The 17,151-nt window shown below is 40.0% G+C and overlaps 1 protein-coding gene across 5 annotated transcripts in view; it reads right to left on the bottom strand.

The window, feature by feature from the left end:
• Positions 1-418: 418 nt before the first annotated feature.
• The window catches only part of LOC103105776 (zinc finger protein 345-like), a 30,453-nt gene continuing 13,720 nt past the window's right edge, over positions 419-17,151 (bottom strand). For 4 of the 5 annotated variants that reach the window (XM_056820385.1, XM_056820383.1, XM_056820386.1 and 1 more), the window contains 3 exons: positions 11,366-11,492; positions 6,502-6,597; positions 419-4,617 (listed from right to left, as the gene is read on the bottom strand). In XM_056820385.1, coding sequence (XP_056676363.1) covers positions 2,849-4,617; positions 6,502-6,597; positions 11,366-11,492 — 1,992 coding nt within the window. In that variant the 3' untranslated portion in view covers positions 419-2,848. Of the gene's footprint in view, positions 4,618-6,501; positions 6,598-11,365; positions 11,493-11,702; positions 11,973-17,151 lie in introns of those variants that run through there. The other variant, XM_056820381.1, reaches the window with a different exon arrangement.

The following is a 17,151-nucleotide window of genomic DNA, read 5'->3' as shown; positions in this document are numbered from 1 at the left end:
CAAACGAGAGAGATAAAGACCAGAAATAAAGACAGAGGAGAGAGATAAAGACAAGAAAGAGATAAAGATCAGAAATGGAGAGATAAAGGGAGGAGAGAGTTAGCTCTTAATAATTGGAAATTCTGAATACAAGTTTCAGCATGGACTGAGGCAACTAGATCCCCTGCTATTTGGAATAGAAACAGGGTGTTAGGGAGGCAGTTAGGAGGTTCAGAGGTTTGAGTCAGGCTTACAGGTGGGAAGTCCTGGGTTCAAATCTGTTTTCAGAAACTTCCCAGCTGGATCATCCTGGGCAAGGTACTGAAATTCCATTGTCTAACCCTAATTCTTCTTTTCCCTTTCAATCACTATATAGGATTGATTCTAAAATGGAAAGCAAGTGTTTTGAAAACAAAATAAACACAAACAAATCAAGATGTTAGGTAAAATTACCTCGGTTAACTAACTTTTTAGTCTAACAAAAATATGATAATTCCTTGTATTGGGAAATATTTTGGGACCAAATCACAAAGGAAAGGACCATTTGCCTCTCATCTTCTAGTAACGCAATTCTGTAACATCTGCCCAATTTGGGTTATATGTCCTAAATAGACTTTCAAACTTCTTAAACAGCACCATAGGTGCCTCCAAAGGCAGGAGTTTTTTCAATGAATCTCTCAAATCTTGTGGAGAAAAAAGTGTAAGATGTCTAATATTGACTAATGATCTCATTAATAATAAATGAGAACATCCCTGGGGGAAAAGGACTGTATTGGACTTGTCTGTGGTTCCTGGTGCTTAGCTTGTTTTCGGGAGGGGGCAAGCACAATGTTGGGGTGTGGTGGGGAAGGGGGAGGAGAGGTAGTGAGAGAGGTCCAGGGGAGGAGGGGTTGGGCAGGGAAAGGAGAGAAAGAGAGGGAGAAGTTGGTTAAAGTGGAGGTTGGTCAGGGAGGGGGAGAAACTGGAGAAAGGGGAGAAGGGGAGACTAAGTGGCAGGAGTGGGAGGCTGGGCCGTGGGGAGGGAAAAGCTGGGCAAGGAATGGCACAGGCTGGGCATGGCAAGAGCAAGGGTAGATAGTACATGAGTTAGCCAGTAAGGGGAGGCAAAGAGATGGTACCAAAGGTGGGCTGCCAGGTGAGAGAGGCATGTCGGGGGTGGTAGGGGTGGTGCCGAAGGAGTCAGGATGGCTTGGATCGCGAGATGGAGTAGCCTCTTGTCAGGTGAGAAGCCAGGGGGGTCAGTTTTTTCAGATTTAACCAAGAGGTTATTGCTAGTACTCGGCTTGGTTGAACCATCAAGGTGATATGCCCAGAGCCACAAGTTGGAATATCCTCTGGAATCCTTGCTGCCAATGATTGCTTTCAATTCTTTTAGAATTTTAAAGTCAGAAGAGTCAAAGAGGGGCCTGGTAAAAGGCTTCAGTGTCCAGACTTTGCACAGCCTCTGTTTCCTTCCTTGACATCCAGTGCTTCTTGGGAAATCCTGGTTCATCCCAACTTCTTAGTAATTTATACAATGGCAAGTCCTGGGGAATATTACTTGACTTCTTCATAGCAATATCCCCCATAATATAAGAAGGACTTAGTAGATTATCTGGTCAGAAGTTACTGCTTTTGTTCCCCAAATTGAGAAAAATACCTTGTCTTTCTTCACTATCTGTTTGGGGTACCTGCTATGGCTGTTGCTGCTTAGGAAAAGAAACCCTAATTTAGGAGAGGGGGGAGTTAAGTTATGGACCCAGCAGTAGCTATGTGGTACTGGGCCTAGGGTCCAGTAAGGAGCTCTACAAAATCCAATAATTTAATAGCCAAAACATTTGAATACTTAAATTAAAAATGCAGACACAACTTCCTTTAAGTTTATTTTAAAAGACAACAAAGTTGGACGTTGGTGTTAGGGCTAAATAAGAAATGAATGAAAGGCATTAACTTTTGAAATGATGGATTACAGAATTGGTATATCCAATTAATTAATTTTATGTATTTTATTGATTATATTTAATTTTATTAATTTTTCTTTTATTTAATTTTATGTTTAATTTTTTAAATTTTATTTTGCCTTGTTTATTTATTTTTAACTTGCCTATATTTTTGTTGTTAGCCCGTAGGAGGCGATGTGCTGGCCTGTGGACTCCTTGACCAGGGAGTAGGGTCTCTGAGGACTAGGGGCAGTGATAGGGAGAAAATCTTGTACTGGGGATGACAGTGTAAGCATGAGCAGTGGCCTTGTGGCTTCCCCTTTTGTCTTGGGGCCTCAAAAAAGAGGAATGGAAAGGAAAGAGAGATATGTTACTTTCGTGGTTGCTCCATTTAGCTTGCTATTCTGTGGCCACCATTAGGGCCCCATAGCCATGCTCACAGGGAAGTCTAGCCAGCAACAAAACCAGAAAAGAGCAAAATCCACTCTTGCCTCAGTTTATCAAACATTTTCTTTGCCTACTAATTCCATCACAGCATGTCTCAGGAGGCAACTGTGACTTCCGGTTTTGCCAGGACCACTCAGAGGGGAGGTCCTAGGGGGCAGTACCAGGGGAAATCCCCCTGCCCCATGACTCGACGCCATTGCTGCCTTTTTCCTGCTGGGATTCTATTCTTGTGCACCAATACACTCAATGATTTTCTTCACAGGATCAGAATTTAATGTCTTAATCCATAATAAAAAAATGGGGGGGGGGGTTTGGCCACATTAAAAAAATGAATTAAAGGTGTATATTTATGTATATATTAAAAGTTGCTTGGGGAGGGGAATTTATCTACTCTTCTTGTCACCCTTCTAAAGGGCACCTAATGATTACTAATTTGTTGCAGGAAGTTGCCAATCAAAAATAACTAATATTAATTAATGTATACTAGAGGATAATGCATGATTTTATCCCATACAATAAGGTTTTTCTCTGGTGTGGATATTCTGATGTTTAGCAACAGATTCCTTCCATGTAAAAGCCTTTCCACACTGATTACATTCATAAGGTTTCTCTCCAGTATGGATTCTCTGATGTGTAGCAAGAGAGCCCCTCTCTGTGAAAGCCTTTCCACATTGTTTACATTCATAAGGTTTCTCTCCTGTGTGGACTGTCTGATGTCTGGAAAGATGGCCCCTCTGTGTAAAAGTCTTTCCACAGTGTTTACATTCATAAAGTTTCTCTCTAGAGTGTATTCTCTGATGTGCAGCTAGAGAGTACCCCCGGGTGAAAGCCTTTGCACATTGTTTACATTCATAAGGTTTCTCTCCTGTGTGGACTGTCTGATGTCTGGCAAGATGGCCCCTCTCTGTGAAAGCTTTTCCACATTGTTTACATTCATAAGGTTTCTCTCCAGTGTGGATTCTCTGATGTGCAGCAAGAGAGCTCCTCTCTGTGAAAGCCTTTCCACATTGATTACATTCATAAGGTTTCTCTCCTGTGTGGATTGTCTGATGTGCAAAAAGATTGCCCCTCTCTGTGAAAGTCTTTGCACATTGTGTACACTCATAAGGTTTCTCTCCTGTGTGAATTGTCTGATGTCTGGCAAGATGGCCCCTCTGTGTGAAAGCCTTTCCACATTGATTACATTCATAAGGTTTCTCTCTAGTGTGGATTCTCTGATGTGCAGCAAGGTGGCCACTCCCTGTAAAAGCTTTTCCACACTGTTTACATTCATAAGGTTTATCTCGAGTGTGGAACCTCTGATGTGCAACAAGATGGGCCCTCTGTGTAAAAGCCTTTGCACATTGCTTACATTCATAAGGTTTCTCCCCAGTGTGGATTCTCTGATGTGCAGCAAGACTGTCACTCTGTGTAAAACCCTTTCCACATTGTTTACATTCATAAGGTTTCTCTCCAGTATGGATTCTCTGGTGTTTAGCAAGATTGCTCCTCACTGTGAAAGCTTTTCCGCAGTGTTCACATTCATAAGGTTTCTCTCCTGTGTGGATTCTCTGATGTATATCAAGATTGCCCCTACGTGTGAAAGCCTTTCCACAGTGTTTACATTCATAAGGTTTCTCTCCAGAGTGGATTCTCTGATGTTTAGCAAGATTGCTCTTCATTGTGAAAGCCTTTCCACAGTGTTTGCATTCATAAGGTTTCTCTCCAGTGTGGACAGTCTGATGTGCAGCAAGATGGCCTCTCCGTTTAAATGCCTTTCCACAGTGTTTACATTCATAAGGTTTCTCTCTAGTGTGGATTCTCTGATGTGCGGCAAGTTCAGAGTTATGATTCAAAGGTCTCCCACCTTTATCACTTACTGAAACTATCTCAACATGTTTAATTTTTGGATGTCTAATGAGGTTTAAACTCCAGCCAAAGGCCATTCCTCCTAGGTTACCTTGATACGTAGGCATTTCCAGTTCCTTGGGTGACTGAACAAGTTCTACTTCTTCAGGAAAGCTTTTCCTATATTCGCTATCCTGACAACAGTCATTTCCTAAGGTCAATTTCATGTACTGATTTAGGGCTGAATATTGGCTGAATTTCTCAACAGTTTCATCAAATTCATTGTCACTCTTTGGATTTTTATTTACCTTGATATTAGGGGCACAGATTTCTCTCAAAATAAAGTCATGGAGCTCCTTAGTCATGCATCTTTTGGGGCCAGATCCTTTCACAAAAAGGCTCAGCTTTGTAGACATCTCCTTCACTTCAAAATTATTCTCTGCCTCTGAAGAAAAGAAATAATAATATAAGCAAAGAAGGAAGGAGGGCAAACACACACAGAGAAATGTAGTTCTTTCCTCTGATGGCAGCAAGTAAACTGATTTTTATTCTATTTTCCCAGGCAAAAAGGAGCTTTTAGAAGAACTAGTCTTTGGATACACCATTTGGTCATATCTGCATGATGGATGATTTTAAAAAGACTTTCATATACAATAAAAATGAATGGTCCACAATGGACCAGTGACATAAGCAGGCCCAAGATTCTCCTCATACTTCCCAAATGTCATAAAAATGGAGAAATGACTTGAACAACTTTCTTGCAGCTAGACTAAAACTCAAACTCTATGCATAAGCATGTTTTGTCCACAGTATTACACAATCTTCCTCCATTGCCTTTCTATCTTTCCTAAAAAGTCACTCGTCCCTCATTCTTCTAATTTTGTGAATCTTGGGTAACCTTCCAGATATTCTGTTCTCATCATTTTGGATGCACTATCACATGGTCATTCTTGATAAATGTTGTATGGTAAGCAGAGAAACAACTTTACTCTTTTTTAACTCTTAGGCAGTAATTTTCAAAGAGGAATAGAAGTTTTCTTCTTTTCTCTATAGCTGCAAAGATTGAATGCCATTAAGGGCCAACATACTAAAGATTCATCTTTTTTTACAATCTACCATAAATTATGCCTCATGCCATATTCATTGAAGGGTTTCAGTAATGATGAATTATGAAGGTGTTAAAATGTATTCAAAAGCTGATGCCAATGAACAAAGTGTTCCTGGATCAGACTTGTCTGGATATATTATTAATATTTCACATGGTTGATTTTACTGGATCCTCTAATTTGGTCAAAAGACTTGGCTTGGATTAAAACTTTAAATTTCTATTACCATTCTAGTAGCTGTGCCTGGAGTTGTGAAAGGCTCAGACAGACTGAAAGAAATCACAATAGTTCACCTTTAACATCTGAATTAGTGTTGACCAGGATTCTGGGAAGAGAGAAGTTTTACACTGGTCAGGAAGGAGATTCAAATTACATTTCCCTTGGCACTTGGCTGAATAATTGTGTTACTACCTCTTTCATCATTTTTGTAATTGGATTTGTAATATTATGTAGAACCTTTTGCCTTTTCCTATGTTTTAAGGATATCCTGCAACCCCCAATGATGTAAAATGATGTAATAAACAGATCAGAGACAAACTCACTCACTCTCTCTGACTTGCCACTCTGACACCACACTGCATCTTTCTCCATGTCCTTTGTCTGTCATATACTCTATGCATATCCACTCTTTTTAAAAATTTTATTTAATTAGATGGTTTAGAATAATTTTCCATGGTTACAAGACTCATGTTTCTTCCTTCCCCTCCCCTTACCCCCCTCCCTTATCTGACATGTAATTCCACCGGGTTTAACATGTGCCATTGATCAAGATCCATTTCCTTATTATTAATATTTGTATTAGGATGATCTTTTAGAGTCTACTTTCCCATTCATAGCCCCACTGACCCATGTGATCAAGCAGTTATTTTTCTTCTGTGTTTCTTTTCCCACACTTCTTCCTCTGGATGTGGATTGCGTTCTTTCTCATATGTCCCTCAGAATTGCTCTGGATCATTGCATTGCTACTAGTAGAGAAGTTGATTTTACTATGTCTCCACTCTTAAATCCCTTCCCATTTGTTTTCCCAGTCTTTGGCTTCCTTCCCTAGGTGATTAGAATCCACATAAGATTTTTGGAGAGGCTGGACCTCTTTAACCATCTTTCAGGAAATGAAAAGCATGATTTAGTATTGGTCTGCCAGTCCCCAAGTCATTCTTCACCACAACAAGATAAAAAGTCTTTTTGAGTAACTGCCTTTATACACCTGCTTTCAACTCACTCACCTGCACAGCAGCTCCTTGGGCCTTTTCGATCTAGTAGCCATGATACATTCCCTTGCTGAAAACAGGAGATAAATTTTTCTCTAGGAACTGGAAGCCCTGGGCATAAGGAGAAAGGGATCATGAGAGAAAAATAAAAAATAGGGTCCTCTTAAAGGAAAGGGGGCATGCAAGTAAGGCCTACAGAATGGTTTTTGTTGTATTCACTATTGGAATATTTGCAGGAGGGCAGAGATCATGAAAATAATTTGCAATCAGAAAATTCCATCTTTTTTTACTTCTTGTAATAGAAGGATAGAAACATTCCACAACCTCCATTATATAGAAATTAAAGGTAGATGGTAGTGAAGGGATATGAGATCAGAAAAGTAAATTTAATGTAACCTTAGAAAGATGGTACATAGGTACCCCTGGGAAAGTTATTTACCATGTTTGCCTCAGTTGACTCAACTATGAATTGAAGACAATAAGATTATCAAACTCACAGGGATGTTGTGAAATTAATGATAATTATGAACTTTACCCAGCAAAGGGCATAGAGTAGGTATTTTGAAATGCTTGTTCCTTTTCTTTCCATTCCTATTATCTAGCCTGGGATTTGAGGAAAGAATGAAGGAGGAATAAGAATAAACTCACAAGACTAGGCAGAATGTGAGGTATAGTTTTAGACTTCTTTTTAAAATGTTATTCCCATATTATTGAAATAACAATTACTTTTACCTTTATTCTCTTTATGTCTACTTGTGTATGTCAAATGTGTTTCTTCTAAACAATATACCACAAGATTCAGGTTTTCAATTCACTTTGTTATCTGCTTCCATTTTATGGGTGAGTTCATCTCACTTACAATTGCAATTATGATTACCATTTCTATATTCCCCTTCATCTTGTTTTCCTCTCTTAATCCTACGCTATCTCCTTTCACTATCTGTCCAAAAGTTCCCCTTTAATCACCCCTCCCCCATTTCCCTTATATTATTGCCCTCCCTCCACCACCTTTCTTATTCTCCTTCTATTTCTCTATAATAGCAGGAGTCCCCAAACTGAAGCCCCCTGAGACCATTTATCTGGCCCCCACCGCACTTCCAAAAGGGGCACCTTTTCCATTGGTGGTCAGTGAGAGGAGCACTGTATGTGGTGGTGTCACAAAGCGCAAAACACAGCATTGCTCATGTATAGTACTACTTCTAGCGACATAATCCTTTGTGTGTTGCCTTGTTCTGAGTGACGAAAAGGATTATGTGGCTGCACAATGGAAGACATCAGCTTCGATCTGGGGGAGAGGATTCCACACTGTGTATACTGCTGGCACTGATGGGCCTGTGCAAGGTGTGACAGGCCCATCACAGCCAGCGCTGCAGTCTCCACTATCCCAGATAGTGGTACACAGATTTGTTCAGTTTGTTTTTTTTAATAGTCCAGCCCTCCAATGGTCTGAGAGACAATGAACTGGCCCCCTGTGTAAAAAGTTTGGGGACCCCTGCTCTATAAAGTAAGATTCTATACCTCAATGAGTCTGTCTGTTATTCCCAACAAGAATAAGTTATACTGATTGCCTTTCACCACTTCCATCATCCCCTCCACTATCATAGTTTTTCTGCCCATGTCTCTTTGATATAATTTACCCCATGTTACTTCTCTCTTCTTTTTTCTCTCAGTGCTATCCTCTTTTTTTACCCTCTTGGTTTTGGTTTTTGTTTTGCATATCTCCCTAAACACTTTGGTACCATACCTCTTTCTATCATCATTCCACTAGACATATAAACAATTTGACCTCCTTGAGTCTTGTTAATTTTCTTTCTACCTTTTTATGCTTCACTTGAATTTTATATAGGGACATCAACTTTTCTGTTTTGCTCTGCTCTTTTTATCAGGAATACTTGGACAACCCCTTTGTTATTAAATGATGATTTCTGTCCCTGAAAGAATAGTCAGTCTTGATGGGTGGATGATTCATGGCTGTAAACCCTATTTCCTTACTTTCCAGAATATCATATTTCAAACACTTAGATCCTTTCATATAAAAGCTCCCAGATCTTATGTAATCAACACTGGGGCTCCATATTTGAATTGTTTCTTTCTGACAATGCAATACTTTCTCCTTAGCATGGGATTTCTACAAATTGGTTAAAAAATTCCTGGGAGTTGTCATTTCGGGATTATTGTAGGAGGTGATCTGTGGATTCTTTCAATCTCTCTTTTAACCTATGACTAAAGAATATTGGCAGTTTTCTTTGATAATTTCTAGTAATATATTAGACTTTTAAAAAAGTCTAATAAACTATTGATTGTCTATTGGATCTATATTCCAGGTTGTTTTTTTCAGTAAGATATTTCATATTTTCTTTTGATTTTGTTTTATTGTTTCTTGATATTTCATGAAGTCATTAGCTTCTATATGCTCAATTCTAATTTAAAAAGAATGATTTCCTTCCATGACCTCTTGATCCTCTTTTTCCATTTGGTCCATTTTACTTCTTCTGCCACTTGACCAATTTTATTTTTTCATGTCTAATTTTCTTTTTGCATTACTTTTATTTCTTTTCCCCATTTTCTTTCCACTTCTCTCATTTGATTTCTCAATTCCTTTTTGAACTCATCTAGTAACTGAGTCCAATTTCCATTATTATTTGAAGTTTTGCATATGGAGGCTTTTGTATTCAATCCCCACCTGAATCTGTGCCTTGCTCTTTTTTTGCCTCATTAAGTGGAAAGGAAAACTGAATCAAGCTTTGGGCCTTTCTGCCACTCAGGTGGGACAGACAGCAGTGGAATGTTGGAGAGAAGATATTGACAATGATGACAGTTAGAGAGGGTGGAGGGGCGAGTTGGAGAGTGACAGTTGCTCTGAGGACGCACTCTTTTCTGGCCTGGGACTGGAAGGAGCACTCTCTCCTAGTCTCTGGATAGAAGTACCTCTATTCCTGGATTTTTCCCAACTGTGTACTCTACCTGGATTCCTGTGATTGTGTCATCAAACAAAAGAATTTAAGGGGAACGTTTGAACTTAAGGCCGGTCTTTAGGGAGCTAGTCTGAAGAGACAGGCCCAACCAGCTCATGAAGTTAGAACCTTTTCTACCTTGTGCTATCTACTGCTAAAGACTTTAAACTTAAGAAAACTAGCATAGATTAGCATAGTCACGAATAAAACAGCCTGTGAGGCCTGGCCTCAGCTCAAAAGCTGAGAGAGACTCAAACCCAATCTGGGAAAAAGTATAGAAAACCCCTCTTCCCTCTACCCTGGTACCTCCCCAATCCAAACTTGTTATTAAAGTCATCTTAAGTTAAATAACCTGCAGTCAGAAAAGAGAACTATCATTTCAGGGGAACATAGAGGAAGGACCTAAGGACAGCCATTCAACCATAAATAGTCCTTATCGGACCCCTGGTAGGCGACCTTGGGTGGGTGTGGGGGAGGCTTGTCCCCTCAGGAGGGTTTGTGCTTATCTGCCCTGGGGTATCTTCAACATCAATCAATAGAGAAGACATCTCCTCAGGCTATCATAGTTGGCCCATTTCTTGGGAACCCCATTTTTCAAAAATAGCCTCTCAGCAGGGGTTATCTCTCTCCTTTTACCTCACCAGCATCTATATTCCCTCTATCCCTTTAACTCCTCCATTCCCTGTTACAAAACCTTTCTTATTCCTTATACCTCTTCAATCTTAGACAATTTCTTTAACTATTAGACATTTTCTATGGTTAGATGTTTCTTTTGTTATTTGCTCATTTTTCCAGACTTCTTTTTTTTTTTTACACTTTGCCATCTATCTCAGTTCTCAGGGTAGAGGGGGTATTCTCTTAAACTTCAGTTTTTCCTTGCTGCTCCCCTTAGCTATAGTTCTGGTTTTCTGTAACTTTCATTTCTTCCAAGGTAGCACCATGGCCTGTGGGATGGATGCTCTGAAAGCTACTAATTTAGTCTCCTCTAGGGACAGCTGATGGCTTACAGGGCTTAGAGGACTGGGAGCTACTTTGCCCTGGGGCTACAGGCTTTACCATAGGCTTGAACTGGCCAAGTGACTTTGGGACCTCATTCAGCCTTGTGCCAAGTCTTTATATTCCAAGGGGTGGGCTTAGGACATTCTAATAATACAGACTTAAGAAGGGTTCTGGTTCTTTGGCTTCTGTCCAGGTTCTGAACCTGGAGCAATAGATATGGGTTAGATTGTCTGCACTCCTCTGTGTGCAATTTTACTTCCAGTTCCCCCATTATTTCCCAAAATAGACCCTTTCTGCCTAACTTTCAACTTGTTTTCCTCAGGAGAGCCAATAACCATGTTTGTTCTGTGACTACTCATTTAAAAACACATTTTAAGGTTGCTTTGACATTTTCAGGGCAGGTCTAGTTTTTGCTTCTGCTATGTTGTCTGGGTATAAACAGAGAATTTACACACAAATTTGAAGTCAAATAACTGGATGGACTAGATGACTTCTGAGATTAGTTTGAGGAATATAAATCTGTAACACTGGTTTAAGTTTTCACCTGAAGCTATCTAAAACTGAGAAGAAACAAATTCAGGGGTAAAAAAAGGAAAGTCCCACATTCAGCACTTCTGCTTTAAAAAAGAAAAAAAGAAAAAACAAACCTTACCTTCCATCTTAGAATCAATATTGGGTATTGGTTCCAAGGCAGAAGATGTTAAGTGACTTGCCTGGGGTCACACAGCTAGGAAGTGTCTGAGGCCAGATTTGAACCTAGGACCTCCCATCTCTGGGCCTGGCTCTCAATTCAAAGCCACCCAGTTGCACCCAGCACTTTTGCTTTTTTAATAATTGACAAAGGTTCAAAATCCTGTGTATCTGCCTTAGAATAAAGACATTCTCTTTATGGCAGATTCAGAGTTAACAGAGGAAATGGTCCTTACCCACAGAGAGTAGATTCTGCACATTCTCCAGCAAGACCTCCAGGTACAGCTCTTTCTGAGAATGGTCCAATAGGCACCACTCTTCCTGGGTGAAGTCCACAGCCACATCCTTGAATGCTATTGACGCCTAAACCAGCAAGAGTCACAAGATTTAGAGCTCAGAATTCATCTGGTACAATCCTCATCCACTCCCTGAAGGAAACTGAAGCACACGAGGGAATTTACCCAAAGTCAGCAGGAAGACTAGTCTCAGAGCACAGTGGAATATTGACAAAGGCATTTTGTATCTAAAGTGAGAATCATGTCGTGAAGAGTAAAACCTGGAGAAATATCTTACTCTTAAATACTTTTCCCTCTGGGGAATCAGGGCGATGGGATGTGCTCTCTGAGTGAAGTATGAGATTCTGTGGAGAAAGAGAGAAGGTGATCTGAAACTCCTCCTCATCACAAGGATCAGAGTTGATCTGGTAAGAATATTTTTCTGAAGAGTTTCTGAGAAGGTAGCATGTACTGTGTATTCTAGGGGGAAATATTACCAGTAATCAATGAGGAGAAAACAAAGAAAAAGGAATTCTCTATGTAATTTCCTAAAAGGCTGAAATACTCTTATCTAGATAAAATCATAAAGAAGATTCCATACAGTTATATGGGATCAGACTCTGATTTAAGCTGAATGAAGAAAAGCATTCTCATGGTAGATTGAGTTTGGTGAACCACTGGGTATGATGTACCATAGCCAAAACATTCTATCTTTGCTTTATGATGAACGGAATGGGTGAATGGAACATATTTAGTCATTTTATATTTAATTACATGGAAAAAAGAATGAGTATGATGAGGAAAAGAAGGGATGTTCCATCTTTTTAAAATATAAAATTTTGGCGATTAAGTTAATTCAAAAGAAAGATAATGACAGTGTAATGATTGGAATTCTCAAGAGGCACAATTTTTTCATTTTAAATAATTTATTAATTGGTCAGTTGACACTACAAAATCTAAAAGAAAGAAAAATGGGTAGGGCAAATTAATATAATAAAAATAACAATCTTACCTAAATTAATTTACTTATTCAGTGCTGTACCTATCAAACTACCCCAAAAATGTTTTTATAGAATTAGAAAAAATTATAACAAAGTTCACCTGGAAAAACAAAAGATCAAGAATATCAAAGAAATTAATGAAAAAAAAAGTGAACAATGGTGGCCTAGCAGTACCAGATCTTAAACTGTACAATAAAGCAGTAATCATTAAAATATGATACTGGATAGAAGAGTGGATCAATGGAATAGACTAGGGGTAAATGGCCTATAAGAAAAAAAAAAATATGGTAGTTCTCTCCTCCAGCACAGGTTGTTTCTCTCTCTCTCTCTCTCTCTCTTATATATTTTATACATGGTATTGGATACTCTTCTATTTCACCCCTTCCTGACCCATTCCCTATTGTTCAGCCTGGAAAGCCCCTGAGATATCCAGGGGAAAAATAGTCTGAGGAAAGTCTGAATTTCCAAGCATATGAAGACACAGTTCCTCAGATCCTGAATACAATCTAAAAACTAGAAACTCTAGAAGGACCATTCCATTGTCTTCTTCACCACACAGGGCTATTCTACTCCACTATAATGACTTTCTCCATCCCCAAGGTGACACTATACAGCATATCCTTCAATGGACACCATCATGTCTTGGGAGGAACACGTCTGAGCTACAGTTCTTTGGGCCAGCACCAGTATTCCCTCTCCCACAACTGTAGCAGGGGCAGAAAGCAGTCTCTGCAGCCAGAACTTGCAGGAAGAATTGCTTTTGATACAGCTAAAGGACATTCAGAGAGGAAGGATGAGGTCCAGAGAGAAAGGGCAGCCACCACCTCTAGCAGGGACAGCAAAAAGTTCTCATTCAGATATACTTAGTACCAGAAGGCAGAAAGAATTCCGGCCCAAAGGAAAGCAGAGAAATCTGGGCTCAAAGGGAAGAATGCAGCGAGACTTGTTCTAAGGAAAGAAGGCAGCTTTGTTTGGAACTCATCTACTCTGGGTGGTTCCTGGTAGGCCTCACTGCTTTAAATGCCCTGCCTCTGAAGTCCTAAGATCAATGATGTCCTCAAGTGGCACCCAAGGAGAGGACCTCAGGACCCTGCTTGTCTTTCCACGCTGAGACTTGCCCTCAATTATTTGGAATGCCACTGCCACCAGTTCCTAAGCATCTAAACCACCTCAGGGCTTGATATTCCACCTGGGCAGCCATCTACAAGGCTGGTCACCCTGAGAACTTCCCCCTCACTCTCCTTCCCTCTCCCCTTAGTCCCTCCCATACTCTTTTAGTACCGGAGCAACACTGGGCTCTTTCTAGTTCCTCACAGGAGACTCTCCATCTCCTGACCTTGTTCCAGGACTCCTCTCCCTCCTCCCCAGCTTTCACTACTGTCCACACTAGTCTCTGCCTCCTCAGTGCTGGATTCCTTCAGGTCTGGATGAAAATCTCATCTGTTGCAAGAAACCTTTATTGACCCACCTTTGTTTGACTTCCTACAATTTATTTCATACATATTGAAAGGAAAATTGTTTTATGGCCTTTATACGATCAATCCGGAAACAAGGGATCACATGGAATCCTTGGGATAAGGAACTGCAAGGACAGTTAAAGAGTTAGACTCGGTTATTCCATTAATCGTGTACAAGATATCAAGTATAATAGAATGCCGGCCACAGTATCGGGAGGGATGCAGTTTGGTGGGTTATCAGCGTATTACAGCAATGAATGATACTGAAGACTTTCTGTGGGAAGAATAAAAGCTTTAGGTCTGGGCAGTTATCTAGGGAAGCTGAGAGCCAAGCAGAGCAGCTGGGCTCACTGGGACTGGGGAGTCTACAGCTGCCCTGAGGAGATCCCAGGAAAGCAAACTGGGCATGTTCAGGTCCTGTTGGATCCTTTGAAGATTGAGGCCAACTAGAAGCTGCCCAAACCACTGTGGCCCAGAAAGGTTCCTGTGACCCAAGTGGTAGGAAAGTTCTGGAGGATTCGGGAAATTCTCTCCTCTGAAGTTGGGACTTTGAGTCAAAGGCTCCAAACCTTTGTTACCAAACACACTGCGTGTTCCTTAACATCCTCCGTACCTTCTGCCTTGCTAATGACCTGCTGCTTATCTGTCAGAAACCCACAGAACACAGTGCTGGACGCCTCTATGGGACCTTTGGTGGGTGGGGTGACGTCTCCAGCTGTCACTGACCACAATTAGGTTTGGATCTTCAGCTCGGAATTATGGCCGGGACATTTCTTTATAGTTTGTCAATGTGAGGAGATTAAGGGAAGGATTCAGGATTCTGAGATCCCTCAGGAAGAAGTTCTGGAGATGCTCAGCAGCTTTTCTTTTAGGGCTCTTTGTTTTCTGACTCCCCATTAAAGACCCACTTTGAGCTGAGCTGTGCCCCATCTCAGGAGGGTGATGTTTCTCGTGGGCTATTTTGTGTGGTCTGGTCTTGTCAGGGTGTAGTGTGGTTCCTGTCCTTTTCTTTACAATTTCTAGTGAGCCAAGAGCACAGTGACAGAGAGAGGCCCACAGGGCTGGTCTTGTGCCCCCACCAGAGTTGGGTGGTCTCTGGCTGTACCCGGGTTCTTTCTATTCCTTCTCAGAGGAGAAAATTTCTGCAGGACCTTCTCCAAGTGTGTCAAGTGTTTGTTTTCATGAGCTGGAAATCATTTGCCTTTGAGGGAAGATTAAAGGTGTTCATTTGATAACGTTGCCTCAAAAGAAGTCTGTACATTTCACATTATTCTTACATAATCTAGCTAGTCCAAAGGATTCACCTTTCTTAAGAAAAAACTCAGGGAGCAGCTGGGTAGCTCAGTGGATTGAGAGCCAAGCCTAGAGATGGGAGGTCCTGGGTTCAAATCTGACCTTAGGCACTTCCCAGCTGTGTGACCCTGGACAAGTCACTTAACCCCCATTGCCTAGCCCTTACCACTCTTCTGCCTTGGAACAAATATACAATATTGATTCCAAGACGGAAGGTAAAGGTTTAAAAAAACAACCCAGTTAAGGACTTTGATTTTGATAATATGGAAATTAAATTATCTTAACCACAGGCTACATATATAGGTATATATATTTATAAATACTTACAAACATTTTTAAAAGATGAGCTAGCTTTATGATCCAGTAGTTAGAAATATAGTGTATATAAATTTCCTAATAATTCTCTTAAGGAACAGGAAAGAAACCTTCAGGAATTTCTGCTACTGAGCTGTGAAGCCTGTCATAAATTCCCAAGCCATGAAACAACTGTTTTGGTCAAATACTTCACTTAAAGTGATTAAGCGTTAAAATCTGGGGCTGAATTCCTTGAAATGTCCTCCCACATGGGCTAAAACCACAAAGCTCCATTATCTATTTCAAGTTCTTCTACCTGCCAAAAGCCAGAGCCCATATTCAGCTTTTCAGTCTAAATGAAAGAAACAGTCCTCTAAACGGCTCCCCACAAAAAAGAACGGAGAGAAGACTGCAGCAGATGACCAAGTCCAGCGATTTTGTCCAGAAGAACCGTTTTGGTGAAAAGCTGCTGCTTTTGTTCTGTGTCCTGAAGAGGAGCTTAAGAGACAGGAATCGCAGTGGTGGTGCCGGCTTAACCAATGAGAGCGAATGAAGGGAATGCGCTCATTTACTGTAGTTTTTGTGCTTGGTACCAGCATGGTTGAGTATATCTGTCTTATTCATTACTCTTAGCATCTTCCTGGTCTGATTAGCTGTTTTGGCTATTAACAATTAATAAAAATAATAAAAATATCTGCTGGCCACATTAAAAAGACCAGAAACAAGGAAAATATTTATATAAAACTAAATTGAAACTAATCAGATGGCAAGGACAGAAATGCTTAATTTCTCAATTTCTAAGTGGTGTTTATTTCAAAATTACAATGTGTGTTTGTTCTTTTGGAGTAGTATCTTAAATCTTAATTGTGCTAAACTTAATACATTTCCAGATTCTTTTTTTTTTTAATCCTTACCTGTGTATTGGTTCCAAGGCAGAAGAGTGGTAAGGGCTAGGCAATGGAGGTTAAGTGACTTGCCCAGGGTCACACAGCTGGGAAGTGCCTGGAGCCAGATTTGACATCCTGATTCTAAATATGAAATCAGGACTATGTATTTGCAAACTGTCCATCAGATTTTATAGGGATACAGATGCTGCCTGTATTGCTATTATTATACAAGTTTCAATAATGTCATGTCATTGATGATCATAGACTTGGTAAGTATTAAGTATAAAATTATACTTCTTAAATGATTCTTTTGAGGGGTTCTACTTCTAAATTTTTTTTTGTACAAATTATTTTAACTCATTAATTAATTGGATATAATTTGACCTACCTAATTTGGTACTGACCTCAAACATAAAATATTGATGCTCTTCATAGCTTCAAAACACAAGAAGAATTGTTTGATCTTATTAATAGTAAAATATTCACACCTTTTACAATCACCTGCTCTGTTTACTCAATTAATGGAAATGGGCTATATAACTTTTAAAAAACTTTCTTCACTCCTCTCATATCTATATACTTAAAATGATTCTCTAAACAGTTTAGTCCCCCCTTGGAACTTGGATTAAAATCCCTCACTAAACTGCACCTGAATTATCTCTTTCCTATTTAGATCCAACATTCCTGGTCCCCCCCCCATCATTCCAAATAGTCTGGAAGCCACCCAAACTATCACTAGAATTCCTAATCAATAACCCCAAAGGTTCCAGGCTTTAAAAAAGCCAGAGCCATTTAAACACTGTATCTGAGCATGT

This window comes from Monodelphis domestica, chromosome 3, assembly GCF_027887165.1.
Source record: "Monodelphis domestica isolate mMonDom1 chromosome 3, mMonDom1.pri, whole genome shotgun sequence".
NCBI classification, from domain to species: Eukaryota; Metazoa; Chordata; class Mammalia; order Didelphimorphia; family Didelphidae; genus Monodelphis; species Monodelphis domestica.
The sequence above is the reverse complement of the archived record's forward strand: the minus strand, read 5'-3'. Positions and strand labels throughout refer to the sequence as shown.